Source organism: Anguilla rostrata, chromosome 14 (assembly GCF_018555375.3).
Source record: "Anguilla rostrata isolate EN2019 chromosome 14, ASM1855537v3, whole genome shotgun sequence".
In the NCBI taxonomy this organism is placed as follows: domain Eukaryota; kingdom Metazoa; phylum Chordata; class Actinopteri; order Anguilliformes; family Anguillidae; genus Anguilla; species Anguilla rostrata.
In genome coordinates this window covers 23096481-23124255 of record NC_057946.1, presented here as the reverse complement: position 1 = coordinate 23124255, position 27775 = coordinate 23096481, and the positions used below count along the sequence as shown (strand labels likewise).

General features: G+C 45.0%; 3 protein-coding genes and 2 long non-coding RNA genes across 8 annotated transcripts in view; 3 read left to right on the top strand and 2 right to left on the bottom strand.

Annotated features, from left to right (window-relative positions):
• The window catches only part of prrc2b (proline-rich coiled-coil 2B), a 36389-nt gene extending 36067 nt beyond the window's left edge, over positions 1-322 (bottom strand). Inside the window, 1 exon segment of the mRNA XM_064307374.1 lies at positions 91-322. The gene's annotated coding sequence lies outside the window, so the exon portion shown is untranslated.
• A 2889-nt stretch (positions 323-3211) lies between these two features.
• LOC135239321 (uncharacterized) lies at positions 3212-4545 on the top strand. The gene is made up of 2 exons (XR_010325338.1): positions 3212-4119; positions 4387-4545. It is a non-coding gene; the product is annotated as an uncharacterized LOC135239321 (long non-coding RNA).
• Positions 4546-7543: 2998 nt separating this feature from the next.
• On the bottom strand, positions 7544-10516 carry LOC135239850 (uncharacterized). The gene is made up of 2 exons (XR_010325517.1): positions 10045-10516; positions 7544-9913 (listed from the first exon to the last, which is right to left on the bottom strand). It is a non-coding gene; the product is annotated as an uncharacterized LOC135239850 (long non-coding RNA).
• A 1023-nt stretch (positions 10517-11539) lies between these two features.
• Positions 11540-19829, top strand: rabepk (Rab9 effector protein with kelch motifs). 2 transcript variants are annotated; one of them, XM_064308287.1, is made up of 8 exons: positions 11540-11627; positions 14437-14495; positions 14751-14905; positions 16147-16302; positions 17336-17497; positions 18211-18360; positions 18738-18887; positions 19572-19829. In XM_064308287.1, exons 2-8 carry the CDS (start codon positions 14443-14445, stop codon positions 19787-19789), a joined length of 1044 nt encoding a protein of 347 aa, XP_064164357.1. In that variant the 5' UTR covers positions 11540-11627; positions 14437-14442; the 3' UTR covers positions 19790-19829. The 2 variants fall into 2 exon arrangements, with proteins under 2 accessions (XP_064164357.1, XP_064164356.1); XM_064308286.1 differs by lacking the exon at positions 11540-11627 and adding an exon at positions 11634-11773.
• Positions 19830-21833: 2004 nt separating this feature from the next.
• On the top strand, positions 21834-27733 carry haus4 (HAUS augmin-like complex, subunit 4). 3 transcript variants are annotated; one of them, XM_064309390.1, is made up of 10 exons: positions 21834-21911; positions 22195-22273; positions 22608-22747; positions 23296-23427; positions 23570-23710; positions 24297-24393; positions 25171-25316; positions 25783-25913; positions 26681-26749; positions 27252-27733. In XM_064309390.1, the coding sequence occupies exons 2-10, from the start codon at positions 22204-22206 to the stop codon at positions 27433-27435; spliced, it is 1110 nt and encodes a 369-aa protein (XP_064165460.1). In that variant the 5' UTR covers positions 21834-21911; positions 22195-22203; the 3' UTR covers positions 27436-27733. The 3 variants fall into 3 exon arrangements, with proteins under 3 accessions (XP_064165460.1, XP_064165461.1, XP_064165462.1); XM_064309391.1 differs by lacking the exon at positions 21834-21911 and adding an exon at positions 21918-22057; XM_064309392.1 differs by lacking the exon at positions 21834-21911 and adding an exon at positions 21989-22007.
• The last annotated feature ends 42 nt before the right edge of the window (positions 27734-27775 follow it).

The window sequence follows — 27775 nt, the reverse complement described above, 5'->3', positions numbered from 1 at the left end:
GAACAAAGCAACAATGAAACTGGCGAGACGAGGCTCCATTAAACCCCGAAAAGCCGTCCACATCAACACCGTTACCGAGCCACAACTCACCGGTCTCACGGAAAAATGTTGGATCAGATCGAATACAACGAAGCTTTCCCAGTACACAGGATCACTATAAAGGATGGATGGAGATTGTTCTCCTGTTTCTTTCCGTGTTTATTCTCTCTAGGCTCCCTGCAATACTTTGACTGCTTGTGTTTTTAAAGGACCTAACCGGCCTTGGGAATCCCTGCTCTGGGCTGTGGTGTCGCTGTCTCCTGCTACACCGCTGCGTATGAAAGTAACAGCGCCCCCAAATACTGCATGTTTACGGCTCCGGAGCTCACTTCCGTGTGACAAAATAAATAAATAAATAAATTACAAAAAATACGCTGGAGGAAAAATACGCATTTCACTGTGAAATATTATATGTGTATGCTTTTGCATGTATAAGCTAGTATGTCTTTTTAAATAGTAGACAAATAAACATTTTCTTTATTTATTTATTTTTTATTTTTTTACTTTTTTTTAGGAAAATTTTCTCTTGGACAAGAGATATTGATTACACTGAAAATACAGCTAGGCATTGTAAAGAATAATTATATTTTCCCCCAGGAAAAGATGACTGTGTACCAACTCGCGCAGCAAGGAAAACATGTACATATCCTAGAAAAAAGTTAAAATATTTACATTTTAGCATATACAAGTGTGTCTTGGATGAGAAAAACATGTGAAAATAGTTTCAAAAATATTATTTATTTGTATGTCATCTTCATTGAACAACAGGTTTCAGCATGGTAGAATACAGCACCATGGTTCATTGGACAGTAATACAGTTTTTGTTATTTTGGTTCTGTACTCTAGCACTTTGAGTTTGAAAGGATACAATGATAATGAGGTTGAAGTGCAGACTGTCAGCTTTAATTTGAGGGTATTTTCATACATATCGGATTAACCGTTTAGAAATTATAGAACCTTTTGTACATGGTCTTCCCATTTTAAGGTACTACAAGTATTTTTTGAATTGGCTTCACAGATGTGTTTCGTTAGGCAGGTGTATTCATTTGTGTCATTAGTGAATGCAAAAGAGAGCTGTTGATGTCTAGTCTTGATTCTAGACTTTGCAATTACCTTTGGAGATTGTTGTTGGGGTGTGACAACATGAGGAAGACAGCAGTGTCGATGCAAATTAAGCTGGCCGTCATAAGGCTCAGAAATGAAAATCAATCAATCAGGAAATCAGGAACATTGCAACAACCCTGGGCATGCCCAAGTCAACAGTTTGGTTCATCACTAGAGTACAGAACCAAAATAACAAAAAATGTGTCACTGCCCAATTAATTATGACACTCACTGTATATGGTTCTTGATATTATAATCCCCTACAGAGGACAAAAATGAATTGTTGGAAAAGTACAATGTCTCCGTAACCATCATATAAAAAAACATACATACGTCATCCAGCGCAGAAGATGGTCATTTATTTGTGTGTCATATAATTTTAGCAGCATATGAATTATCAGCAAATTGTGAGAGATTATCAAGGTCGCGTTCTCTGCTGATGTTTAAAACATTTTTTTAAAGGCTTGTGAAACATCTGGAGGGCCACTGTGTCTGCAGGTATTTGTGGTTTCCTTTCAAGTCAGCCAATTAAAAAAATTAAAAATTAAAAAGCCTTCAGGACAAAGTGTGTAAATTCTTCAGCCAATCAATGACTTGAATGATCCTCTGGTGGCGAAACACCAAAAAGGGCTGCCCTTCGGCGTCAAATTCTGTCAGGCCTAGGGCAAAAAAAAGAGCGGGAAACTGACAGCATGTATTCTGTGTATATTGGTCTCTCGTATATTGGTGCACAAAAGGTTATTTCTATTTCGGTACATGCGACATGTTCAAAGACAACTGACCCCAAAATTTAAACCGACCCAAAATCAGGAAGGGACAAGATGCTTCTCGGTAGTAGGTCTATGGTTGTCTGGCATGATTGTCCCACACAGGTGACTAACTAGCTGACTAACTCTGGACACACGAAATTCCTGTTATAATGTGAAGCAAGGACACATTGCTTTTCACTTAAAATGTTGACTCTCCTTAATTATGAGGCTGTATGTGACACACGGGCTATTCATCCCGGTCAGCGAAGAATATTCATTAAAACTACATTACAATTAGCAAAAACAAACGTGATTTCCAGTTGATCTCGCCATCCGGTTTAGCGGGCATCCAAATTACTTGCGCTGAACCGTTTCAGGGCCGCAAGCCCACCCCTTAATTTTCTGTTTTTTTAATTAGCTTTGAATTAGCCCACTAGCCCTGCTTTTATTGGCCGTCAGAATATTAAACCGCCCCTCTCCCACGGAACATAAGCCCTCAAATCATATCCAAGTCTTTCTCCACCAGTGCTATTGGTAATGTACAATTTTAGCTGGTGCAGAGGGCTAACGATCTCACAGTAGGTGTGTCCCCCCGTGCTGATTGATTGGCACGAGCAAGTGAAGAGGACACAGTGCATTTTTGCTCAGTGACAACAGTACTGCAATCATGTGGTTCGATTTTTTTTGTTTTGACCTGCTTTGCCCATAATTCCCGTGCTTTGCTAGAAATACAGCTCATCATTACATTAAAGTAAGAGAGCACATTGATTTTTTTTCAAAGCCTGTCCGCTGTAAAGCAAAACAACAACAATTCGAAGAGTATTCGTGGAGCAGTCAGCCCTGACAATCTCATTAGTGATACAGCAGGCTCCTTAAAGACCTCAGGCAATCAATCAAATTGTTTCCCATGGTTTTTTTTTTTTTTTTTTAAATGATCATGACAACACAACAGATGAAGATACCATTCCAGGAGTCTGATTCAGTGGTTTCAAAGATAAGTTTGTGAACAATTAGGCGAAATATAGCTTCAAATCTCCGTCTCTGGGTCACCAAGAGGTCTGTCCTGCTGGCTGCAGTTTAGTGATGCGGTTCACGGCCTGGTGTTCAGTTCTGACCACGCCAATGCTGAGCCAGTCTGAGGCTGTGTGTGTAAGACTGTGTGTAACTCACTGCAAAATTGCTGGAGAGGCAGGGTTTTTGTCAGTTGGGTTGATCCTGTCTCGTGACTTAGGAGTGACTCCTTAGCTAAACCCTATTTCACGAAGCAAGATTACTGAGTTAGCTGCATAAAGGCGCTGAGTAAAACCCGCAACCAATGTTCCCTCTAAGCTGCGCGCGTGCGCAATCGCGCACTGCCCGCACATTCTCAGCGCACAAGAAAATCTATCCAGCGCATAAACAACATCAACATAACGTATTAATTCATATCTAATATTAGACCTAATCTAATCTAATTAATTCGCCCAATAATATTGTTTTTTTGTTTCTCACTCAGTGAGTGACAGGTGTCCAGCCAATGATACGATACGGTTCACTTACGGTACGAAGCCAATCATGGCATTGACGGTGCTTGCGTCTGGGCCCTGCCTATATGCGCCGTGCAGGTTAGCTAGCAGGTTAATAGATGCTAATACAAACCCCGCATCATGGCGAAACGAACAGGCAGCGACACATCCACTCAGCAAGCCACAGTAAAAAAGAAATGCAGTTCTTTTAAGATGGAATGGCTGTCGGAGTATGTGCAAATTGAAGAAAAAGCGGTGAAATTGGGTGAGATTTTCTTTTTCAAGTGAGAAAGGTCTACTCTGCAAAACATGCAGCGATGCCAAAGTAGCAAGTGAGTTTTCAGAGGGAAAAATGTGGACTGAATGGAAGCTGGACTATCTCAAGCGTCACGTTCAGCATAAAAGTCATTTAAAAGCTGTCGAAACTGTACGAAGACTCAAGATGGGACAGGGGATTGGTACATTATTGCGGGAGAGCGCAAAAGAGCGAGAGAAAAGGAACGAGCTACATATTTGTGCTACATTTCAAGCTTCCAGTGCCGACTGTGAAAGAGGATTTAGTTTAATGAATCATATCAAAACAAAATCCAGAAATCGTCTTGAAGTGACACATTTGGACCAGCTGATGCGCATAAAGTCAAAGCAAGAAGCAGACGAAGCCATCAACCTGGACAAAGTGTACAACCATTGGAGAAGTGAGAAGGACAGACGTGAAAAATAAGGTAAAATTTAAGTCAGATTTGTGCATATTCTAGTGACGGTTATTAAGATTTTGTCTTTATGGATATTAATCATTAAATGTTGTTACTATTAGATCATTTATGGGTAGTAGAAATGCCAAGAAAAACTGTGTAATTAGATATTTTACAGACAAAGTGTTACAGGAATTTGCACTGTATCACAAGCTACAGCACAAGTCATTGTGCAAAATGTGAATGTTTTAATGTAAGCAAAATGTCTGAAAGGTGTATATGTCTCATATCTTCCAGAACAGGACCCTCAGCCAGGCAAAGCAGGACTCTTCCCATGGCCAAAGCAGGACTCTCACATACTGTATAACATCTACACATCCCATTTTTCAGATTTTTGTCTTTTTTTAAGTGGACCAAATTACTTATTTAAAAATAAAGCGTGCATATCTAATGTTGCTCACAGTAGTCCTCAGTTTGCTCAGGGAGCTTGTGTGTATGCCCAGATACATGAAAAATTAGAGGGAACATTGCCCGCAACCCTCCCAAATCTGGAAGATGGACTGAAGTAAAAAGAGCTGTCCTGGGTTTTACTCAGCAAAGTTATCCAGCCACTCACCCACTCACCCCCCCCCCCCCAGGCTTTCAGAAACTCCCCTGATTTTTTGGGCACCCAGAGCCAGCTGATTGGTGGACCGATGAGTGAAAATAAAGAGGTAACCAGCAGCAGTGGCAGAGCTTGGGAGATGATGTCACAGTAGGGCAGGGCGGAGGTGCAGTATAGTGGTGAGGGAAGTGGACTTACGACTACAGGTGTGTAGGTTTAATTCTGTGCTGTTGTTGTTATCCTTGAACAAAGCAATTCACCAAATTGGCTTCAGTAAAAATATCCAGCTGTATAAATGGATAGAATGCAAAAGGCTGTACTCCGTGTAAGGCAAAAAAAAGAGTTAAAAAGTAAAATTTATGTATTCATTTGCAGTGGTTGGGTGGAGTCTGCACCTATTTTTATACGGTCTATGGTCTGCACCCATATTGAAAAGGGTCACACCATCAGGAATTATGGCTTCACCATGCTCTTCTGTTCAACTAGAAAAAAACAAACAAGATGGCTGACACAAACCATGCATGGTGAGGATTCTGACATTCATCATGACATTTGTGGCAAAAATGACACGTTTGGCCAAATTTGAAAAACTATGCCTGCTTTTAAAAATTCGAACAGGAAAACAATTTTGCTGAGGGCGCCTTCATTTCACAAGTGCGAAAGTCCATAACCGAAAGAGCGTTGAGAAATAGAGTGCTCGCTGAACCTGTCCATGGCAAGCATAAATCACAGGTCATGTGATGTCAAAACCCCAGGGATGTAAGTAATGGCACTCTTTCACAACAGTCAGAGGTGCAAACAGAAGAATTATGGGTAATTGAGTTGGAATGGCCCCACTGCGTTCACCAGAGGTGGAAAGTCCAGGGGGTCAGAAAGTAAAAGTGCTACCATGTGTTTCTTCCACCCATGAACTCAGCCCAGCTGATTTCACTAATTAGTTATACCTCCTGGGTGAAGAGTTGTGCTAATTAGTAAATTCAGATGATTATGTGGAACAAAATACTGGGGAGGACTTTTACTTTCTGAATCTGGAAGTTCCACCTCCGGCGTTCACTTACAGGCGAGCCGGTCTTGTTTTCTGCAGGGCACAGTGATCTGCACACTATCAGTGTCTGCTGCTCCAAAAGGCATGCAGTGGCCAGCATGACGCAGATGAAACCTCTCCTGCATACTAATGAAATTACTTTATTATTATTATTATTATTATTATTGTTGATGTTGTTATTATTATTGTTCTTGTCGTTCTTGTTGTCATTGTTAATAGCGGTAGTAGCATTAACAGCAAAACAATAACTGCAACAACAACAACAACAACAACAATAATAATAATAATAATAATAATAATAATAATAATAATAACAGCAACATAATTTGTAATGCACCCTTCATAAAATGCTTGCCACCCAAAATGCACGCAATAAATAAAAGCAATAAAACAGAAAAACAAGAAGGAAGAGGTGACCGTGGCCGCTTAGGAGAAGAAAGGCCCAGGAGGGATCGAGTCACGTGCCGTTTTTGGAAGCGTGTGCGTGTCCGTGCCAGGGACAGGGTCAGCCCAGGCAAAGACCCCCCCCAGGGGCTGTTTCCAGTGGAAAATACAAATGGTTTGCTGCAGGCTTCTGAGAGAGCGACGCCTATGCCAATGCCACACATGAGCCCTGTGGCCCCCATAGCCGTTTCTAACCTCTCTCACCTCAACTGACACATCTTATGAACATACATTATCTATACGTTTAAAACATTCGTTTGACCAGTAGAGTCCGAAGGCAGGACTGTTTATGTGGATAAGTATGCATAAGTAAGACGATAAACCAGCCATGTAACATACCTGAAGTAAGTTTGTAAAACACCTAAAGGTCTTGACATATTCATAAAAAGATCTCAGGTGAAAAGTCCATCTTAAACCAACCTAAACTGGTCAAGCTGGTTAAAGCTGCGTTTTTGACTCACCAGTTCACCTGCTGACGAGCCCATATAGTCAGCTAGTCCACCAGCATTGACCATTTGGCTTAACCAGCTTTGTCCAGCTTTGACCAGTTTGTCCAGCTTTGACCAGTTTGTCCAGATAGAGACCAGCTTTGACCAGCCACAGACCAGCTACGGCCAGCTAGGAGTATCGAAATTACAGTTTAAACCATCTTCAACCAGCTTAGTATCCCAACTGGTCTCAGCTGGAATTTTCAGTAGGGATAACAGGCCACACTTAGGAAAGACTACATAAATACCTCATGATATTTATGTGACAACTTGCCTGTAATGATTACTACTAATGGATGATAAACCAAGAGAAACATAAGCGCAAATTTCTTCAGACCTGAGATAAACCCCTATAATATACATGGAAATATAAATAACTTTTTTCTCATCATTAAGTATAATTTGTACACCATTGTCATAGTTTCAATGCATGAGCCATACCTTGCCTCTATATAATGGCTATATGTTGCTTCGAAAAGATGACTTAATTTCTTCTAAAGCAAGATATCAATTTTGATTATGATAATGCATATAATGCATTAAATCCGTGCTTACCAAACCACCCCCAAGATAAGTCACACAAGGTTTTTTGAAATTCCAGACATTAGCTGTGAACTAAAGGTGATCATGAACTTGCTACAAAGGCACTTCCCAGGGTCTGGAATAGTCTTCCAGACAAACTCAGGACCTCAGAGTGTCTCATATTTTAAATTCTTTGTTTCTGTTTTTCCAACGGATTTTCATCTTAAAATCTTTTTTAAAGGTTTATAGAAAAATATAATTATTAGATTTAGATTAAAATCAGTGTTTTACAATGGCTTATTGTCACTGAAAAAAAAGGATTAATTAACATTAAGTAAAAATAATACTGGCCAAGAGCAAAACATTTTTTAATCAATGCTGCCCCCTGCTGTTTGAATTATAAAAAAACAATTCCTCACATTCTGTTTTTTCTCACAAAGATACATGTTTAAAAACAGTGACTGTATGTGTTTCTGATGCACAATATTCACATACAGCACAGAACTGGCATGCAAAGGCAACACATAAAGTTGTAGTTCACATTACTTAATACTGTTTGGTGTTTAATGAGTTCATTTAATTAGTCCTCACTTTTACAGGAACAGATGTGGCCTACAGTCTCTTGTGTCCAATATTTTAAATGAGTAAATACTCAAATGTATCAATAATTAAAAGTATTCACATGTTACATTACATTACATTACAGGCATTTGGCAGACGCTCTTATCCAGAGCAACGTACAACAAAGTGTATAACCAAAACCAGGAACAAGTGTGTTGAAAACCCTAGAGGGAAGTACAGTTCCAAGTGCAGGGAATGACCGTGTAGTTTAACTTGGACCCTGTAGGTTAATCTGATTAACACAAACAAAAACAGCAACAACGCAGTCTATGCAAACAATACAAGCAATAGTTGAGAAGACACGAGTGCAATAATTAAGTCAACTAAGAAACAGCTACCTAGCTACAACCCTAAGCTTACTGTCAGTTAGAGACTACAGGGAGGTAGGGAGGGATGGGGAGAGGTGCAGCCTGAAAAGGTGAGTCTTCAGTTGTCGCTTGAAGGTGGTCAGGGTCTCAGCTGTTCTGACCTCCACGGGAAGGTCATTCCACCATTGCACGGCCAGAACAGACAGGAGCTGTGAACGGGAAGTGCAAGTGCGAAGAGGGGGAGGTGCCAGGCATCCTGAGGTAGCAAAACGGAGGGGTCTGGCTGGCATGTAGGGTTTGAAGATCTTGTGGAGGTATGCTGAGGCTGATCCCTTGACTGCCTGGTATGCTAGGAACAATGTTTTGAATTTGATGCTAGCCATAACAGGGAGCCAGTGGAGGGTAGTGAGCAGGGGAGTGACTTGGGATTGTCTGGGGAGGTTGAAGACCAGACGAGCTGCAGCATTCTGAATGAGTTGCAGGGGTCTGATGGCAGGTGCCAGTAGTCCAGCCAGAAGAGAGTTGCAGTAGTCCAGGCGGGATAGCACCATCGCTTGAACCAGGAGCTGGGTTGCGTAGGTGGTGAGGAAGGGACGGATTCTCCGGATGTTGTACAAGAAGAACCTGCATGTTCGACTCACCGCCGCGATGTTCTGGGAGAGGGACAGTCTGTTGTCCATCACCACTCCGAGGTTTTTGGCAGTGGGTGATGATGACACCACGGTGTCCCCTAAGGAAATAGAAAGGTCAAGGAGGTTAGAGGATGGAGCAGGGATGAAGATCATCTCTGTCTTACCTGGGTTCAGCTTAAGATGGTGGTTATCCACCCAGCTCTGGATGTCCCTCAGGCAAGCAGAGGTGCGAGCGGAGACCTGTGTGTCAGAGGGGGGGAAGGAGAGAAAGAGTTGGGTGTCATCGGCATAACAATGATAAGACAAACCATAGGCAGAGATTACAGGACCAAGAGATTAGGTGTACAGGGAGAACAGGAGGGGACCAAGGACTGAGCCCTGGGGAACTCCTGTGGCAAGGGGGCGAGGTGCCGATACTGCACCAGCCCAGGCGACTTGGAAGGAGCGACCAGAGAGGTAGGACTCGATCCAGTCTAGTGCTGTGCCACAGATCCCCATAGCTGCCAGGGAGGACAGGAGGATGGGGTGGTCGACTGTGTCGAAGGCAGCAGAAAGGTCTAGGAGGATCAGGACGGACGAATGGGAGGCTGCTTGTGCAGCGTGAAGCGATTCACTGACCGAGAGGTGCGGTCTCTGTCGAGTGGCCAGGTCTGAAGCCGGACTGGTGGGGGTCTAGGAGGTTGTTCAGCAAGAGAAAAGAGGAGAGTTGGTTAGATGCAGCTTGTTCAATTGTTTTGGATAAAAAAGGTAGAAGAGAAACAGGACGATAGTTCTGGATGACGGAGGGATCCAGAGTGGGCTTTTTCAGCAGTGGGGTGATGTGGGCCAGCTTGAAGGATGAGGGGAAACATCCAGAAGACAAGGAGGAGTTCACAAGGGAGGTGACAAACGGGAGGATGTCAGGTGTGATAGTCTGGAGGAAAGAGGAAGGGATAGGGTCAAGAGCACAGGTGGTAGGGCGGTGGGAGAGTAGGAGCTGAGAAACATCAGAGTCAGTGAGGGGAGAGAAAGTGGAGAAACAAGGGGAGGGAACAGAGAGGGGGGAGTGGGGGAGGGTGGCGGTGGATGTGAAGGAGCTGCGGATGTCTGCAATGTTCTCATCAAAGAAAGCCGCGAAGTCATCTGCAGCGAGGGAGGACTGAGGTGGGGGAGGAGGAGTGCTGAGGAGAGAAGAGAAAATGGAGAACAGTTGATGAGGGTTAGAGGCAGATTTATGAATTTTTGATATTAATTAATTTTAGCAGAGGTTACAGCAGTAGAAAATGCAGCTAGCAGAGACTGGTAGGCAGACCTGTCTGATTGAGCCATGGATTTCCTCCATTTCCTCTCCGCTGCAAGTAGGCTGGCCCGGTTGGTTCGGAGGGGGTCAGACATCCACGGACTGGGAGGGGACGAGCGTGCCGGCCTGGAGACTAGAGGACAGAGAGAGTCAAGTGCTGAGGAGAGCGAGGAAGACAGAGCGGAGGATGCAGAGTCAGTGGGAAGGTTGGAGAAGGATTAAAGAGGGGGGAGTGAGGCAGTGACACTAGAAGCGAGAGAGGAGGGAGAGAAGGAGCGGAGGTTACGGACACAGGTGAACTCAAAGAACAATCAAACCAGAGGGAAGGGAAAACGAGGCAGGTGGAGACGATGATTAAATAACGAGACAATAAAATAATTGAAAGCAATAATACAATTAACCAACAGGGGAACAAGCAGGACACAAAACAGAAGTGCTGCCATCTGGCGGCCCAACAGGGAAAAACAGACGGAAACACAGAACCATGACATTTACTAATACGATTGCATTTCATGCTGGAAAATAACCCGTTAAACCAGAGAAATTGCTGAGTTGTCTTAATCTTTATTGCAACAGAAACTGACGCTGTAACGAAACGTTAACTACGTCACGTGGATATAACAGCTGTTTTAGAATGTCATTGCGTCACCCGGACCATTTTTGCAGCCCGGATAAAAATTGGCGTGACACAGCCACAACAGCAAAAATTAAACTATTACTATTATCATTATTATATTTCCTCCAGAGGGGCAGCTCAGCCAAAGAGGGCAATGGGCTGTTGCTCGGGCAACTTTAGCCCGGCCTTGTGCACGTCCTTGGTGTATGCGTACTTCACCATTATGTCGTTTTGGTAACGTCTATCCCAGTGTCCTCCAACCCTGGTCCTGGAGAGCTACAGGGTCTGCTGGTTTTTGTTCTCACCTTAAAATCAGCACCCATTTGAAACCCAAGACACCAGGTTGTTTTAGGCCCCTGTTCATCCCTCCTGTGTTATCCTGAAAGAGATGAAGAGAGGGGACCTGTTACCTAACCCTAACCAGGGAGATGGAATGGGGGAGGGGAAAAATTAGACGCTTAGATAGGTGGAAATTAGGGAAGAAGGGAGGAAATGATTTCTAAACAACTATCAATTGAGGCCAGAACCCTCAGTACAAAATAAATAAAAAATATTTGTTTCTCCTGAAATTTTTCTTAATTATGGCCTCGATGTTACGATATGTTTAATATTTGTTTAATTATAGCTACGTTTATTTCTGACCATTGAACTTGATCAATAGACGGATCATCATTCATCATAAATTTCAAAATATTCTTGTCAAGATTACAGAGACCAACTTAATTTCCCCAAACCGCAATGTATCTCCAATTGTAAACATGCAAGAAGTTGGCAAAATGTACAGTTTGTGCTAAAACGGTCTCTGGTTCAGTTTATAAAAAAGGGTGCGAGCTTTTCTAGTTAAATATGTCTATGGCATATACTGTATGAACGGTTCCTATGTACCCTCTATGGTCTGAGCGTGGCCCATCTCGTGAACCAATAGTGTTCCTCGCCGCTCTCGTTTGATTGGTGTATTGAAAAAGCTCAAAGTTGAAAGGTAAGTCAGTAGTGTGGCTAGCTGCTTGTTTCAGGACTTAATCAATAGTTTCGTTCTAACAAAATGCAATACGGCTAGTTACTTACAGCTAACGTTATCGCATTTATTAGGAATGTTTTGAAGAGCAAGAAATCCAAGTTTTCCAGGTGACACTGATCATTCTAATGCGTATCTTGGCAACGTAAATGGCTTGTCTTTGCGTTGTTTTGAAAACCAATGCTAAGTAATGCAGATCTAACGTAAATGTTGTCAGTTTGATCTCTGTTTATCTTGATGAGTCACATAACAGTCTAATAACAAACGTCAGTTAGCTAGCATATAAGAAATATATAGCTTTATCTTGCTTACTGTTTTATTACACTATCTACTGGTGTTAGTGAAAATGAGCTAACTATCGATAACGTTCAATCACTCTAACCCTGTACATTTATTGTCATGGCAACGATCAAAATGAATCAAACTCACAAGAAAATTAACAGTATGAGCGCCTATTATCGACCGGGTTCGCGCGAGAGACAGGAAAATGCAAAATGATTTGCAACCGTGTATTAGTATTTCGGTACCGCCTGTGCCGAGTTATGTATAAAAATTGTCCTTGCTATGCTCCTGTGGCTTTTCCCCCCAGTACTTTCCAAATTAATTTCTTTGTCGGCAAATATGTCGCCCAGTTAGAGCTTTAACAGCTAAGGGACGTGTGTCGACCACCTGTCGGGATTAGTGCCGCGGTCCTTCTTTTCTATAATTTGCTGCAAGTGAATACACTCTTAGCCATAATGTAACGTTAAGCATGCATTAACTCAGTATTTCAGCTTCCAAAAAATAGTTCAAATGATCCCATCTACTCGTCCGTTTTTTTCTGTAACACAACATCTTCACCAGTACCTTGTGGTAACACGTGAAGCTGACTACATGTATACACTACATTTCTAAAAGTATGTGGACACCCCTTCTAATTTGTGGTTTTGACTATTTCAGCCACACACCCATTTCTAACAGGTGCATAAAATCAAGCATACAGCACACAGCCATGAAATGTTCATTGACAAACATTGGAAGTAGAATGGGTTGTACTGAAGAGTTCTGTGACATTCAACATGGCACTGTCGTAGGATGCTACCTCCAACAAGACAGTTCATCATATTTCTGCCCTGCTAGAGCTGCCCCAGTCAACTGTAAGTGCTGTTATTGTGAAGTGGAAACGTCTAGGATCAACAACAACTCCGCAGCGAAGTGGTAGGCCACACAAGCTCACGGAACGGGACCACCATGTGCTGAACCATGTAGTGCGTAAAAATCACCTGTCCTCGGTTACACTCACTTCCAAAGTACTACCTCAAGAAACAACGTCAGAACAAGAACTGTCTGTCAAGAGCGTCATCTAATCGGTTTCCATGGCTGAGCAGCCGCACACAAGCCTATCACCATGCGCAATGCCAAGCACCGGTTGGAGTGGTGTAAAACGCACCGCCATTGAACTCTTGAGCAGTGGAGATGCATTCTCTGGAGTGATGAATCACGCTTCACTATCTGGCAGTCTGACAGACAAATCTGGGTTTGGGGGAATGCATAGTGCCAACTGTAAAGTTTGGTGGAGGAGGAATAATGATCTGGGGCTGTTCTTCATGGTTTGGGCTAGGCCCCTTAGTTCCAGTGAATGGAAATCTTAATGCTACAGCATACAACAATATACTGCAGAATTGTGCACTTCCAACTTTGTGGCAACAGTTTGGGGAAGGGCCTTTCCTGTTTCAGCATGACAGTGCCCCCATGCACAATGCAAGGTCCATAAAGAAGTGGTTTGCTGAGTTTGGAAGGGAAACAATTGACTGGCCTCCACAGACTGTTGACCTCTACCCCATCAAACACCTTTGGGATGAATTGGAAAGCCAGCTGCGAGCCTGGCCTTATACCCAACATCAGAGCCCAACCTCACTGCTTCTGTGGCTGAATGGAAGTGAATCCCAGCAGCCACATTCCATAATTTACTGGAAAGCCTTCCCAGAATGGAGGCCAATATAGCGGCAAAGGGGGATCCAACTCCATATTAATGCACATGGTTTTGGAATGGGAATCAATATGGAGTTCAGCAATTACATATGGGTGTGATATTCAGGTGTCCGCATACTTTTGGAAATGTAGTGTAACATTACAAAGCATTTAGCCAACAATACTCAGTCCTTTGCTTCTTATCATCCTCCTTAATGAAATGGGTTGAACAATGACTAGACTTGTTAAAAGACATTAAAACATAATCATTGTATTAATTGCATTCAGTATTATAATGGAGGTTGCATGATTAGTATAATGGAACTTGTCTTTACTTGAGGTTATGTTGTAGAAGTGTCCCTTGGGTATTTAAAGTTAATATGAGAAAGGGTGGCAAAATAGCCATTATGAAAGTTAGGTTGGAAACCATGAAGGGATATAAGGACCGTTGTACTTAAACATTGTGATTAAGGAATTCCGAGTGTTTTCCTGGTCTAAAAGTTAATATTGTAAAAGAGGTCATATTAATATAATAAAATGTGTATGCATGAAGTCAAATTCTTTTCATTTAGATAGTTTATCACGTGTATTTTCACAGACATACTAAGACTTGCATTTAAATTGGCAACGGCATTCAATCCACTAGAATAAATATGAAATAAATATTAGCTTTTGAGGTGGTCCCCATGCCTGGTTGATGATAGGTGCTCGAACGCTACCCACTCTCACACACACAACACGATTTAGCAAAACAAGTTACAATCAACATTATCCAATTGTCACAGAAGCAGTACTTGATGTGTTTCTTTTTTTTTACTAACAGTTAACAATGGAATTTCTTCCTATCCTTGAACCAGAAGACAAGCCTCGAGATTCAATTTGGTAAAGTTAATAATGCACTTCATATTTGTGTTGATTTTTAATATATGTTAGATAAAGTTTGTTTCATTCGCTGTTTCAGTGACATCTCCACAGTGCCACATCAGTCCGATTCTTGATCTTTAATTAACGCACTGTCTGCGCTTAAGATGATCTTAGGAAGAGCCCACGGCACGTAATGTTAAGCTACGCCACATTAATATTCGCTAAGTTTGCTGCCGAAAATTCTGACGAAATTTCCTAATGTTACTTACACAGGTACGCGGTGGTGCCCCGAGGAGGGGGTCCTGGGGTCAGCGTGGGTCACACCTGCACGTACGTTTCGGGCAAGGACGCGGGCAAGGGCAAGATCCTTATCGTCGGAGGAGCCAACCCTAACGGCAGCTTCTCAGAGTCTCACGTCCTGAATCTCGGTAAACATCTCAACAGTATTCGCCCGATACCTTCTGCTGGCGGTTTTCTTCTGAAGAAAGCTCCAAGACCGCAGGAAAATCAATTCAAATTTATTTCTATGGTGCCTTTAGCAAACTTTTGTAATGATACGCTTTACGATGGACCCTGGCCTGAGCCCGCACAAAAGCAAGCCTAGGGCAAGGGCGGCAAGGAAAAACTCCCTGGGTGGAGGTTCCATTAGAGAAGCTAAGTTTTGTTTTTGTCCAAATCCTCAGGATTAGCAGAAAGACAGAAATATTCTGAAGCACAGAATATTGATGATGATGTCACCCCTGTTTCACAGATTTTATTGAGCCATGGTATCACTTGCCTTGGGAGGCTGCGGTGCTGGTTTTCCTCATTTAAGATAAAATAATTGAGACACTGAAACGGTGAGTCTCTGGAAGGCGCTGGTTGGTAGCTAATAGCCCAGGTGCTTAAAGGTGTGCTGCTCTCCACAGTTCGGGGCCGAGACCAGGAGCTCGCACCGAGAGTGCGTTTCTTTATTTGAGTTGCGTTAATTTCAGTTTTGTTTCTTTAAATAAGACGGGGAACAGTAAACCCCCCACTGAAAAGTGGGAGGATCTGGTCTGCTGAAAAGCAGGCCAGCTACAGAGCTGGGAACTGAAATAGATGTCGCTCTGTTTTACTTTCTTTTGCCTTTGTTATTTTAGCTTGTTGTTTTAGTTTATTGTTTTTGCCTGGAACTCGTGAGGGGGAAGGGTGAAGATGTCGTTCATTTTGTTTTTGTGTGGGTGCTCTCTCTCCATGCGACAACCAACGGTGTTCCCCGGCACTGCCGCATCTCCCTCCCAGGGGTGTCACACTGGCCTGTGACAATTATATGTATAAAAAATGCATTTTATTTGATTTAATTGTAGTGCTGCATATTTGCAAACACGTGCGCCTCCTGGAGTTGTACCGAGAGCTAGAGCGAATACCACTGTTTTGACCCACTAGGGGCTCAAGTTCCCACTTGCTGTCGTCCAAGGCGAAATATTGGACGTGCGATGCACCTTAGGATCGTTCAGGGTGAGGGCGTGACCTGGGACAGCGCCGTGTCGGTGGGTGTCCCGTCCGGTCACGTTGGCGTTGGAAGCCCCCGTCGCCGGGCGCCGCCTCCCGTCGCTAGGACAGAGAGGAGAAGGAAGGCGACGGGGGGGGACGAGCTGACCGTGTCGTTAGCCCTGTGGAACCCGTGGCTCTTTCCCCCCCTGCGCAGACCGCCATGAGTGGGACGTCCCGGAGTGGGGGGGCCTGCTGGCGCGGTACGAGCACTGCAGCTTCGTGCCGGAGAGCGCCCCCTGCAGCCTGTGGGTGTTTGCCGGGGCCCATCAGAGCGGCAACCGCAACTGCGTACAGACCCTACAGACGGAAGGTAACTGCGTACAGACCCTACAGACGGAAGGTAACTGCGTACAGACCCTACAGACGGAAGGTAACTGCGTACAGACCCTACAGACGGAAGGTAACTGCGTACAGACCCTACAGACGGAAGGTAACTGCGTACAGACCTTACAGACGGAAGGTAACTGCGTACAGACCCTACAGACGGAAGGTATGCGTACAGACCCTACAGACGGAGGAACTGCGTACAGCCCTACAGACGGAAGGTAACTGCGTACGACCTTACGGGAAGGTACTGCGTACAGACCCTACAGAGGAAGGTAACTGCGTACAGACGCCTCAGACGGAAGGTAACTGCGTACAGACCCTACAGACGGAAGGTAACTGCGTACAGACCCTACAGACGGAAGGTAACTGCGTACAGACCTTACAGACGGAAGGTAACTGCGTACAGACCTTACAGACGGAAGGTAACTGCGTACAGACCCTACAGACAGAAGGTAACTGCGTACAGACCCTACAGACGGAAGGTGAAGGGCACTGTGTGTTTAGGGGTGTGGGTGTATGTGTATGTGTGTGTGAGTATGTGTGTGTGTGGGCACACGTGTGTGTGTCTGTGCGTGCGCGTGGGTGTGTGTGCGTGTGTGTGTCTTTGTTAATTTGTGTGTGTGCGCGTGTGTCTTTGTTCATTTGTGCTCATTTGGGTATGCGTGTGTGTCTTCGCTGATTTATGTGTGTTTGTGTGTGTGCGGGCGCATGTGTGTGTACGTGCTTGTGTGTCTTTGTTCATTTGTGTGTGTGTGTGTGTGTACACGTGCGTGTGTGTCTTTGTTCATTTGTGTGTGTGTGTGTGTACATGTGCGTGTGCGTGTGTGTCTTTGTTCATTTGTGTGTGTGTGTGTGTATGTATGTGTGCGCGTGCGTGTGTGTCTTTGTTCATTTGTGTGTGTGTGTGTGTACATGTGCGGGCGCATGTGTGTCTTTGTTCATTTGTGTGTGTGTGTGTGTGCGCGCACACACAGGAGTGAACGTGTCCCGATAGCTTGCTCTTGCCGCGTCTGCAGGCGGCGGGTCATGGAGGAGCGTGCAGGTGACGGGGTGCCCCCCCTCGGCCAGGACGTACCACACCAGCTCCGCCTGCGTGGGGGACAGGCTGTTCGTCTTCTCTGGGGGAGACGCAGGGGCCGCGCCCGTCTCCGACCTCCAGCTCCACGTCTTCGACTCGGGTCAGTCCCGCTGCAGACGCGCCCTCTGGTTGGGCGGTTCCCAAACGCGGTCTTGGGCCCACGTGTCATTGGCTGAGATCAACGCCAACTTACACAAAATTCAGCTGCCCGTGTGTTGACCAGGACCAGAAGGAGAGCACACATTACACCAGTTTAGAATTGACTTTAAGATTATTTTATTGGTCTACAAATCACTAAATGGTCTCGCTCCCGACTACATGTCTGACATGGTTTTAAGATATATACCCACTAGATCCCTCAGGTCCTCTGGTAGTTGTCTCTTGGTTGTTCCAAGGGTCCGGTCTAAGATCCACGGCGAGGCCGCTTTTAGCCACTATGGCCCCAGCCTGTGGAACGGCTTGCAGGAGGACCTGAGGGTGGCAGAGAGTGTGGATATCTTTAAAAGAAAGCTTAAAACACACCTTTTTAGCCTGGCTTTTATCTAGTGTGTGTTGATTTCGACTTGCACTTTTACTGTTATTTATTATTTTATTATTAGTTTTATTATACTATATTTTATTTATTCATTTTCATGTATTTTATTTAAACTCCTGTTCTCTTTAACTTACTCTTATTTCCAATTTTTATGTTCAGCACTTGGAGTTACATCTGATGTATGACTTGTGCTATATAAATAAAGTTTGATTGATTGATTGATTGATTGATTGGTGCTAAGGCCTTGTGGACTGACCCCCCCCCCACCTCGTTTGCAGTGTCCCTGACCTGGCACCAGCCCGAGACGCAGGGCAGGCCTCCTTCCCCGAGGCACGGCCACATGGTGGCAGCGGTGGGCTCCAGGCTCTACGTCCACGGAGGACTCGCGGGGGAGAAGTTCCACAGCGACATGCACTGCCTGGACACCGGTGAGCGGAACCGTGACCGTGTAGTAATGCTTCGCCACGTGTCATCGCCCCACGTGTGGGGACGCTCCTGGCAACTCGGGGAACAAAACAGGCTTTTCAGGGCTCTACGCAAACATCTTTTCCAAGGAGCGCAAGTGCTCTACAGTTGAGGAGCACGCTAACGCGTTCCAATTAGTAGAAGTTCTCCTGACTTATTTTTCCAGTTAGCACACATCAGTTTGCAGGAGCAAACGACCCTACAATGGGAGCACCGTAGAGCCCTGCATTAGCCTTGAAACACGGACTGCGCGTAGTGTAAGGAAATAGGAGCGCCTGGAAAGACTCAGACCGTGTTTGCTTGTCTTTGTGCTCCTGGGCTGACGGCGTTCTTGTCGCAGCGACGATGAAGTGGGAGCGGGTTCGAGCCAAGGGCGACGCCCCGCCGGGCGTGGCCTCCCACGCGGCGGCGACCCTCGGGAAGAGCGTCTACGTCTTCGGGGGGCTGACTGCCGACGGGGCCACCAACTCCATGTACAGGTTCCACACCGGTGGGTCACTACCTCACATTATACTGGCATTTAGCAGACGCTCTTATCCAGAGCGGCTTACATTGTACCAATTATACAGCCGGATATGTATGCTGGAGCAATGCGGGTTAAGCAGGCTAAGCTCAAGGGTACGACGGCAGTGTCCTACAGGGGACCTTTGGGTTACAAGACCAACTCCTCAGCCATTATACTGCACTGGCGCCCGGGTCGGATGGAGCCGGTGTGGCTCCCTGGGTCAGATCACCGCGGTTGTCTGTCAGTTTGATATGTCACTGCAGTCTTAGCGATATTCATATCGTTTGCTCCATTTTTTATGACCGATTATTATTATTTTTTATTGTTACGGGCCATCTTTGTCATTTTACGTCACGTTTTTCAGAGTTGGTGCAGTATTAGAAAAACGTGTGAGATAACAAGGACTATGTGTACGATATAAACACAGCACGCCTTTCATAGTTTTAACGCTTTTCAATCTGTTGCATTGTTATGCATGCATTGCAGTTAGCCCTACCATTGAAAGAGTACAGCTCAGAATGGCAGTTGCATTAGTGGTACAGCTCAGTGTACTGCACTGGGAGACAATGTTGTGAAGAAGCCTTATTTTTGCTCAAACAAATCTTTTTTGCATCGGCATCTTTTACGATGGTCCTAAATTTTCTGCCTGTGCCTCTACCTTTCGAGCAGACAGACAGCGCTGGACCCTGCTGAAGTTCGAGGGAGACCTGCCCGCGAACAGACTGGATCATTCCATGTGTGTGGTGCCCTGGAGAGTCAGGACGGAGGGGCGCGGAGTGGGGGACCAGGTCTCCGAACCCGAGACTGTCCACCTGTGCTTCGTCTTTGGGGGAATGGACACCCACGGGGTGATCCACAGTGACTGTGTTGCAACTGTGTTGCCGTGAGGCCTCAGTTATTTTGAAATAAAATGAAGTATTTATTTAATTATTGACCAATTTATTTATTTCATTTTGGCACGTTTAGTCCTCCACAATTTAAATTCTCTCAAAATAAAATCTAGATTTTTGTTTTCTTTTTTTTTCATTTTGGGTTAAAAGTATAAAATCTTATTGGCTTATTTTAAAATACATTTTAAAATAAATAACAACTGACAAAGATAAACACACATTGAATGAACGTAAATTAAAAATATATCTATACAAATATACTTCTATAAACCTTTGTGTGACCAAAACATATATTTCAGTAAATTATGTGGTTATACAAACTGGCCAAATGTAAAAGCAGACCCCTTGGATAAAATACTAAAAAATAAATAATAATTTCAGTGGTGAAAACTCCATTTTTACTCAACACTTTGCACAGCACCCATTGTTTTCATGATTTGTTTGTTGAACATAAACACAAACTAGAAGATTCCTTGTTTCCTTGGCCTCTGCATCTGACACTGTTGACCATTGCATCCTCCAGCCTTCCCTTCCTGCAATACCATACCCGAGGCTCTCTACAGGACTTCCCCAGTGGCTCTGTCCCAGGTCCCCTCCTCTTCTCCCTCCAAATGCCTAATCCAGCCAAATCCAGCGATTCCCAAACCCAGTCCTGGGGACTCTCCTGTGAATGCTGGTTTTCGTTCCAACCACAACCACAATCCCATAATTTTAACAAACTGTTTCTTAATTAGGTGCTTTACCCGTTTAAAGAGATTGTTTACCCTCTTAAGCCATATTTTGTCTGAAATAGCTTTGCATTCCACAAACAATAAAATTCCAATGTTGTTGTTGTGCTACATTGTGCTTATTGTGTGACACTGCAAACACATAAAAAGAGGTCACTGAAAGACAGAAGTAAATCAATATGCTTCTAATTAGGTTGTTGAATACATGCTTAATTTCCTTCATTATTATTTCCTTGAACTTATTAACACAATGCAGGTTTGTCTCATTGCCGTTTACTTTGTCTTTGAATTCTTCATTGTCCTCCAGATGGTTAGTTTTAATTGTCCGGTGTCCACACTTTCACCAGTTAGGAACCTTATGATTCACCTCAGTCTTTAATGTGAAGTTTTACCACTTTTTATGCAATTATTTTGCAATACAGCACAATAAGTACAGTATGAACATGGGAATTTTATTATTTGTGGCACGAATAATGTAGCTATTTCTGACATAATGTAGTTTAAGAGGGTAAATAATCCCCCTAAATGTGAAAGTACCCAGTTAAGAAAAAATAACAGCTTGTTAAAATTCTGGGATTGCGACCGGTTGGAGCGAAAACCAGCTCACACGGGGGCCCCATGACTAAGTTTCGGAACCCCCGCCCTAATGGGTCATGTGGTAGCTATATACTCATTGCTTGTCACATCATTTGTAGGCCGATGCATCTCAGCTCTTTCTTCCCTTCTCACCATCTGACCCACAAGTCTTCACACACACCTCAGCCTTACTGACTGAGATCTTCAGCCGGATGGGAAATGACCACCTAAAGCTCTACCCGGCACAGACTTAGATACTACACATCCCTGCCATGTCTTCTCCCCGGGAATGTCAAACAATTAATAGACAAATAAATTCCCCAAGACGCGAAAGACAACCCTCTAATTATAAGAATGCCCAATTTCTGCATCAGTGGCAGGGATAATGAAACATTTTATCATTCCAAAGAGCTAGATGTTACCACAGACATCATGACAAGGTATCAAGATACAGAATTGTGGTATAAGAACTATATAGTTCTTCTTTTCTGTGAGTAGTAGACATAGGTTTGAGAATAGATGCCTCGCTTTGGTTTCGTTTTGTCATCTAGTGGACGACCTGATTGCAGTGTTATTCTTCAGGGGACAATAACACAAATTCGACTCGTCAAGCAAAAGATTCTCATACATCCCCCACAAATATATAAACGATTTTCATTTGGAGTGTTTTAAAACATTACATGAAAATATAAACACGTAAAAACCCAAAGTTAGTCAAAATATGCAGTACATTACAGCCAAATACCCCTTTCACTCCGGCAATGGTTTCACCCAGGAGCAGCAGTTAAGTCTGGAAAGGCGCGCGTTAAGAATAGGTAGGAACTATTTGTATTAAATTCTTGAACTTTCTCCGATTGGTTCGAAAATAGTTTCGGAATTGTCCGATTTCGAATAGCACTGTTTTCTTGAATGTACGTGTCAAACGGTTTAAGTATTGCCATGTAGCTCTCGCCACTAGCAGGCAAGTTATCTTGAGTTCGATTTAGAGCGAAAGGATTTATTTGTCATCAATTTATTCTGATCTTTTAAACCTCCTACTCAGTAGCTTGTTTACTAGGGAAGGCAACGTTGTAAAACTTTACTTTACCTTCTAAACAGTAGTGCGCGATGTCGTTGGGTCCTGATTCGGTGACCTCTGTGCATCCCCTGGGACACGGAGACGACATGCACCAACAAGGTAACTGGACTGGGTGGCTGGTTAGCGCACTAGCTGTTCGTTCAAAACGGTCAGAATATAACATATAGCTAAATGTCTGGTGCCAAGTAGTAGCTAATTAATGAAGTGCATGCGATTTATCTGTGCATATATCAAGTAACATTAATTCACGATGTGTCGTTATCAACACTTGTCAGTGTAGTTGAATTAATGTTATTGTCAACATCTCCATTATACGTGCTTTCTTTAAGCACGGCGAAAATTACACGTTCGCTTTGTGTCCCGAGATGCATTCACCTGGGTGCTTGGTGACGCACACAGGTATTTGACTCGTGCCCCTCTGTCCTTCTGGCAGTTCTGGCCTCCTTCCCTCTGTGTCAGCTGACTGAAGAGGACCTGGTGCAGAACCCCCTGTTCTGCCGGCTCCTGGCTTCCCTCTCTCAGCACGTGGACCACACAGGCCTCAGCCTGCCCCTTCGGAAAGACCTGGAGAAGGTGAAGGGATGGTTCCTGAACTGCACTTCCTCCATACGAATGCACACATACACACATGCACATACACACAGGCACATACACGCACACACACGAACATACACACAGGCACATACACGCACACACGCACATGTACACGCGCACAAACACGCACACACACACATATACACACGCACACATATACACACACACACAAACGCACGTGCGCACACACACATGCACACACAAACACGCGCGCACACACACACGCGCATACACACACACACATACACACACAAACGTGCACATACACACCATAATCTCTTCCCTGTCTCTAAAGATGGAGTAACATCTATTCTGTATAATTTAATCTGTTCACACCCTGTAAGTAACAACCGATGGATCATGGCTGGGATAATATGTGTCACAAGCTCTCCGCACACTATTATAATGTTAACAGAACTGGCTGGTGTGTAGGGTCTGACGATGTTTTAACGGAGCAGCCCTGTTTGGCTGCCCGGTCGGGCTGAAGTGGTGCAGGTGAACGTGACCATGTGACCATGTGACCGCAGGCGGAACAGGAGCTCCGGGTGCAGAGACTGGGCTGGCTGCGGTCAGAGAGCCTGCTCCAGCTGCTCCGGGAAATGGCCCAGGAGCACTGTGTCCGAAAGCACCACTCCAGCACCACTGCGGACGACGACAAGGTACTGGGCCGCGCTTCGCTGGGTCCTTTTCTTTCCACGTTTATCCTGGCGTGTGCACAGTCGGGTTAAAGCGTGTTTTCCGAGCGAGACCAGGATGCGAAACGACCGTGATTGACTGAGAGAGGTGTGTTTCTCTGGGCAGTTCTGTGAGACCCTGGAGCAGTGCTTGCTGGTGGCTCAGTGTGTCAGGCAGCTGGACCCCAGCTCCACTGTGGGCCAGGATCAGCCCCAGCTCCTGGGACTCTCTGCCCAGCATGTACTGGGCCTCATGCCTCCTGAACAGGTACTCTGTCTCCCCCCACTCTCCCTCTTTCTCTCTCTCTCACACACTCTCTCTCACCCTCATGCTCACACTCAAAACATTTTTTTTCAAATTTAAAATGCTTTATTGGCATTACAACAAGGATGACAGGAATAACAACAAGAATAAATAGAATGAAAATAACAAACATAAATAATAATATAACTCACTTTCTCCCACACTCTCACGCTCTCTCTCATACTTCCACACTCTCTCACACACTCTCACTCTCTCTTTCTCACACACGCACACACTCTCTCACTTTCTCTCACACTCTCTCTCTTTCACACACGCACACCCATCAAAACTTGCTGTCTGTCTGACACACTGAACCAGGTACTCTCTCACAATCTCTCTCTCTCTCTCACACTCACTTACACACTCTCTCACGCATTTGATTTTTCACACATACAGACGCACCCAAACGTGCTGTCTGTCTCACGCACACACACACACACACACACACACACAAGCGGTGCTGGTCTCACCTGAGAAAGGTGACCGCAGAGAGGAGGCGGCTCCTCTCTGGAGGTTGTGTTTGATGTGTCGGAGGCGGTTCTTCCTCCAGGACGTGCGCTGCATGAAACGCCGGCTGCTGGTGGAGCTGGAGAAGCGCCTGAAGGAGAAGTGCTGGGCCCTCCTCTCGTACCACCAGCCCGACTGCGGTAAGGCCTGTCGGAGCTGGCCCCCGCGCCCTGGCTTCTCGTCCAGCGGTGGGCCAGCGAGTCTTCATCAGCTACCAAAGTGGGTGGAGCTGTCACATTTTATCAGCGATTCACTTTCAAATTAGTCGGCGTTTGTTTGGAAGAGCACAGTCTTCTGATTGGTTCATAGGAGTCTGATTGACACCCCGTAGAGTCTGACTCTTCCCTCACCACTGTGCTGATGGGGGACTTTTCTGTCCTACTTTTGGACTCCTTACAAATACCTGGGTGGCTGGCCCCTCCCCCCTGAATGCCTGCACTTCCAGGTCACCTGCCTCCTGTCTGTTCTGGCGGAATGAGCTTCCCACTACCGTCAGGACAGCAGAAACCCTGCCCATCTTCCAGCTCAAACTGAAGACCCACCTCTGCAGACTGCACCATTGGCTCTCCTGAGCTTCATTAGCCGTCCTATAGTTCTTACTTTGGATTTCCTTTTGGAGTAATGTTAAAGCTATTGCTGTCTAAGTATACACTATCTCTATAGCAGTATTTACTTTGTTTGCACTACTAATTGTTGGTTTGTTCCGTTGACTTTACATTTATTGATCATAAATGCGTCTTTCTGTGCCTTCTCAGTGATATCACACTTTTTTATTCCTGAGGTAAACATTGCTATTCTCGAATTGTGTACGGATAATCGCATCTGATTGTAACTTATTGAATAATATCCGGGCACAGATTAGTGCTGTTGATATTGTGTGTAAATATTAGTAACTCGCAGACTCCCGTCCTGCACAGAGAACGAGAGCGAAGGATTGAAGAGCTTGAAGCTCTCTCGTCTGCCAGAGACCCTGGAGAATGAGAGCAAGAGGGCCGAGGGCCTGAGGGAGAAGCACAAGGAGAGCGCCGCCCTGCTGCAGCGGCAGACTCATCGCTACCTCTCCGTAAGCCCCGATTAATCCTGTCTCTGAGGCTAACGCACACCCCATGATACTGTAATTTGGCTGATTTAAAAAAAAGTCTTTAGCTGGCTTCTCGTTTAGCTAGGTCTAATTAGGTTATGTGATCTGCAAAAAGACAAAGTGGATAAGCATTGAAGCTACATTTTTGGCTACCGTTAAGAGAATTTTTCCCCCTGATTTATGGGTTTGGTGTGTGCGTGCGTGTGTGTGTGTGTGTGTGTGTGCATGTGTGTGTGGTTTTTCTTCTCCTCAGGAACCAATCACGTTCATGATACCTCACTGTTTCGCAGTCTCCCAGAACTTCCATCTTCTGATAACAAACCTTACTCATTAACTAACTGCAGTGCTTTTCACACTTTATCTCTGGGCCCAGATTCTTCTCTGGTGTGGTAAATCTTCCACGGGCCCCCAGTTAAGGCCTCTTCTATCCCCCCCCCCCCCCCCCCAGGAGCTGCTGGGCTGTGTCCAGATCCTGCAGTCCGTCATTCTTGACCATCGTCTGAAGGCCCAGAAGGAGCTGGACGTGAAGAAAGTGGAGTACCTGGACGCCAAGTGTCAGATCATCATCCGCAAGATAAGGTGGGAAGCAAACCCCCCCAGACCTGACTGGGACGGTTCCCACATTGTTGAATTTCCCAAAATGAGCTAAAATTACATCGGGGAGGGACTACATTTTTGGACTACATGAGTGGTACTGCAATGGTGTTGGATGTCTCTGGTTAGAAATTTTGGTGATCATCTGGAAAAGCATCATATCCCCATTTTACACTAACCCTTAACGCCAGACCCTGAATCAGAATCCATGTCCTTGCTCTGAATGTTTGGGGTTCAGTTTCGTCTCGAAAGAGACGATCGTCAGACAAAATTCATTTTCACAGATATAAACATAACCTGGGTCAAATATGTATTTGTTTTGGATTCAGATACTTTTCTGCGCTCTGTTGATCTTGCCTAGTGCTGAGCCAGCTACTGTAATAGGACCAAAAGGTGGGGTTTGCATAGGTATGTCATAGGTTCCAGTACACCAGACGAGCTCAGTAAAGTGTAGAAAAGTATTTGAAGCCAGAACAAATATGTAAGTGACCCAGGTCTGGATACGAAGGCCGGTTCTTTATTGCGCGATTGGTGGTCGGCCTTCTCTATGACCTAGCCGACCTTGTTACTTATGGCTTCTTGAATTTGCGGGAATTAATCGTTGAAAGCGCTTGAGAAGTCTTCAGACCGGTGGCGAAGGTAAGTGTGGAGCCTGCAGTCCGGGCGGCCGTACGTGAGCCCGGCGTTCGGCCGGCCGGCCGCGGCAAGCAGCGCACGTCTTCAGGCGCTCCGTTTTCTCACCCGTCCTCCAGGGTGGAGATGCTTGAGATTCAGCTGGCCACCTACACGCCGGAGACGATCGCCGCCCACCGAAAAATCAGGTGAGGATCTGGAGCGCCTGACCCTCATTTATGCGCCTCCGCCTTCAGGGAAGTGCGCTCGTGTGCAAACGAGATCCAGGTTAGATTCCCAACTTTTCCACATAGATGGTGGCAGAAACGGCCTAATCATCGACAGTATATTTTTAGTTGATGATTTTTGTCATCCAAACCCACAAGCAAATCTACACAAGGACTCGCTTGCAAGACTCGTTATCTCTGCTAAAAATTAAAGTAAGAAAGTTCAAATATTTTTGAGAATCAAATACAGTTTGTTACAAATGCAATTTTTCCTTCATAATTTAACACCTGTTCTCATCATCGTGAGTGAATGTGAAGGGAGACTCGACTGCAGTTTGCATTTAAACTGTGATGTAAAACGGAGGGGTCGGTGTTGCCCAAAATGGCCGGTCAGATATGGGTCACTGACAGCCCAGAACGTCCCGTATTGTGCATCTGTGATCGTCATGATTGGCCTTGGTTTTCCACCGGTTCCCCGTCTCAGGGACGTGCTGGACGGCGAGCTGAGCGCTGCTCGGGCGGAGAAGCAGTCCGCGGACTCCGTGCTGTCCTCCTTCCAGATCCTGGGGCAGGAGTTTGAGGCCCTGGTCGAGGAGTACTCCCGCCTCCGTCACGAGATCGACAACAAGCGCTGGGCCCTGCAGGAGTTCTCCCAGCACAGCCACTGAGGAAGCGGGGTCCGGGAGCCCCTCCCCTCCCCTCCCTGGAGCCCTTCCTTGGCTCCACTCCCACACCAGAGTGATAAAGACCCTCACAGTGAGAAGTCACTCATTTAACACATGCCTGTGTCTTTCCCAAAAAAGTCCCAACCTGGAGGATAGTAGAGTGGGGTGGGGGGGGTTCGAAATTGTACATATGACTAAATAAATATTTTGTAAACAGAATCTCATTGTTCTGTGTATTACATTACATTTTTTGTGTTTTGATTCATGTAACTACATTTTCGTGAATAAAATTGTCACAGAATTCTCTTGTGCTGTGTTTCTTTACATTTGATAGTGCAATACT

Bases quoted from the DNA above. Each gene is read 5' to 3' on its own strand.
- rabepk (XM_064308287.1), top strand. From the start codon at position 14,443: ATGGAATTTCTTCCTATCCTTGAACCAGAAGACAAGCCTCGAGATTCA. The intron at 16,303-17,335 runs GTAACTGCGTAC...CCGCGTCTGCAG, and splicing joins ACAGACCCTACAGACGGAAG to GCGGCGGGTCATGGAGGAGC. The intron at 18,888-19,571 runs GTGGGTCACTAC...CCTTTCGAGCAG, and splicing joins CATGTACAGGTTCCACACCG to ACAGACAGCGCTGGACCCTG.
- haus4 (XM_064309390.1), top strand. From the start codon at position 22,204: ATGTCGTTGGGTCCTGATTCGGTGACCTCTGTGCATCCCCTGGGACAC. The intron at 23,711-24,296 runs GTACTCTGTCTC...TTCTTCCTCCAG, and splicing joins GCCTCATGCCTCCTGAACAG to GACGTGCGCTGCATGAAACG. The intron at 25,914-26,680 runs GTGGGAAGCAAA...CCCGTCCTCCAG, and splicing joins ATCATCATCCGCAAGATAAG to GGTGGAGATGCTTGAGATTC.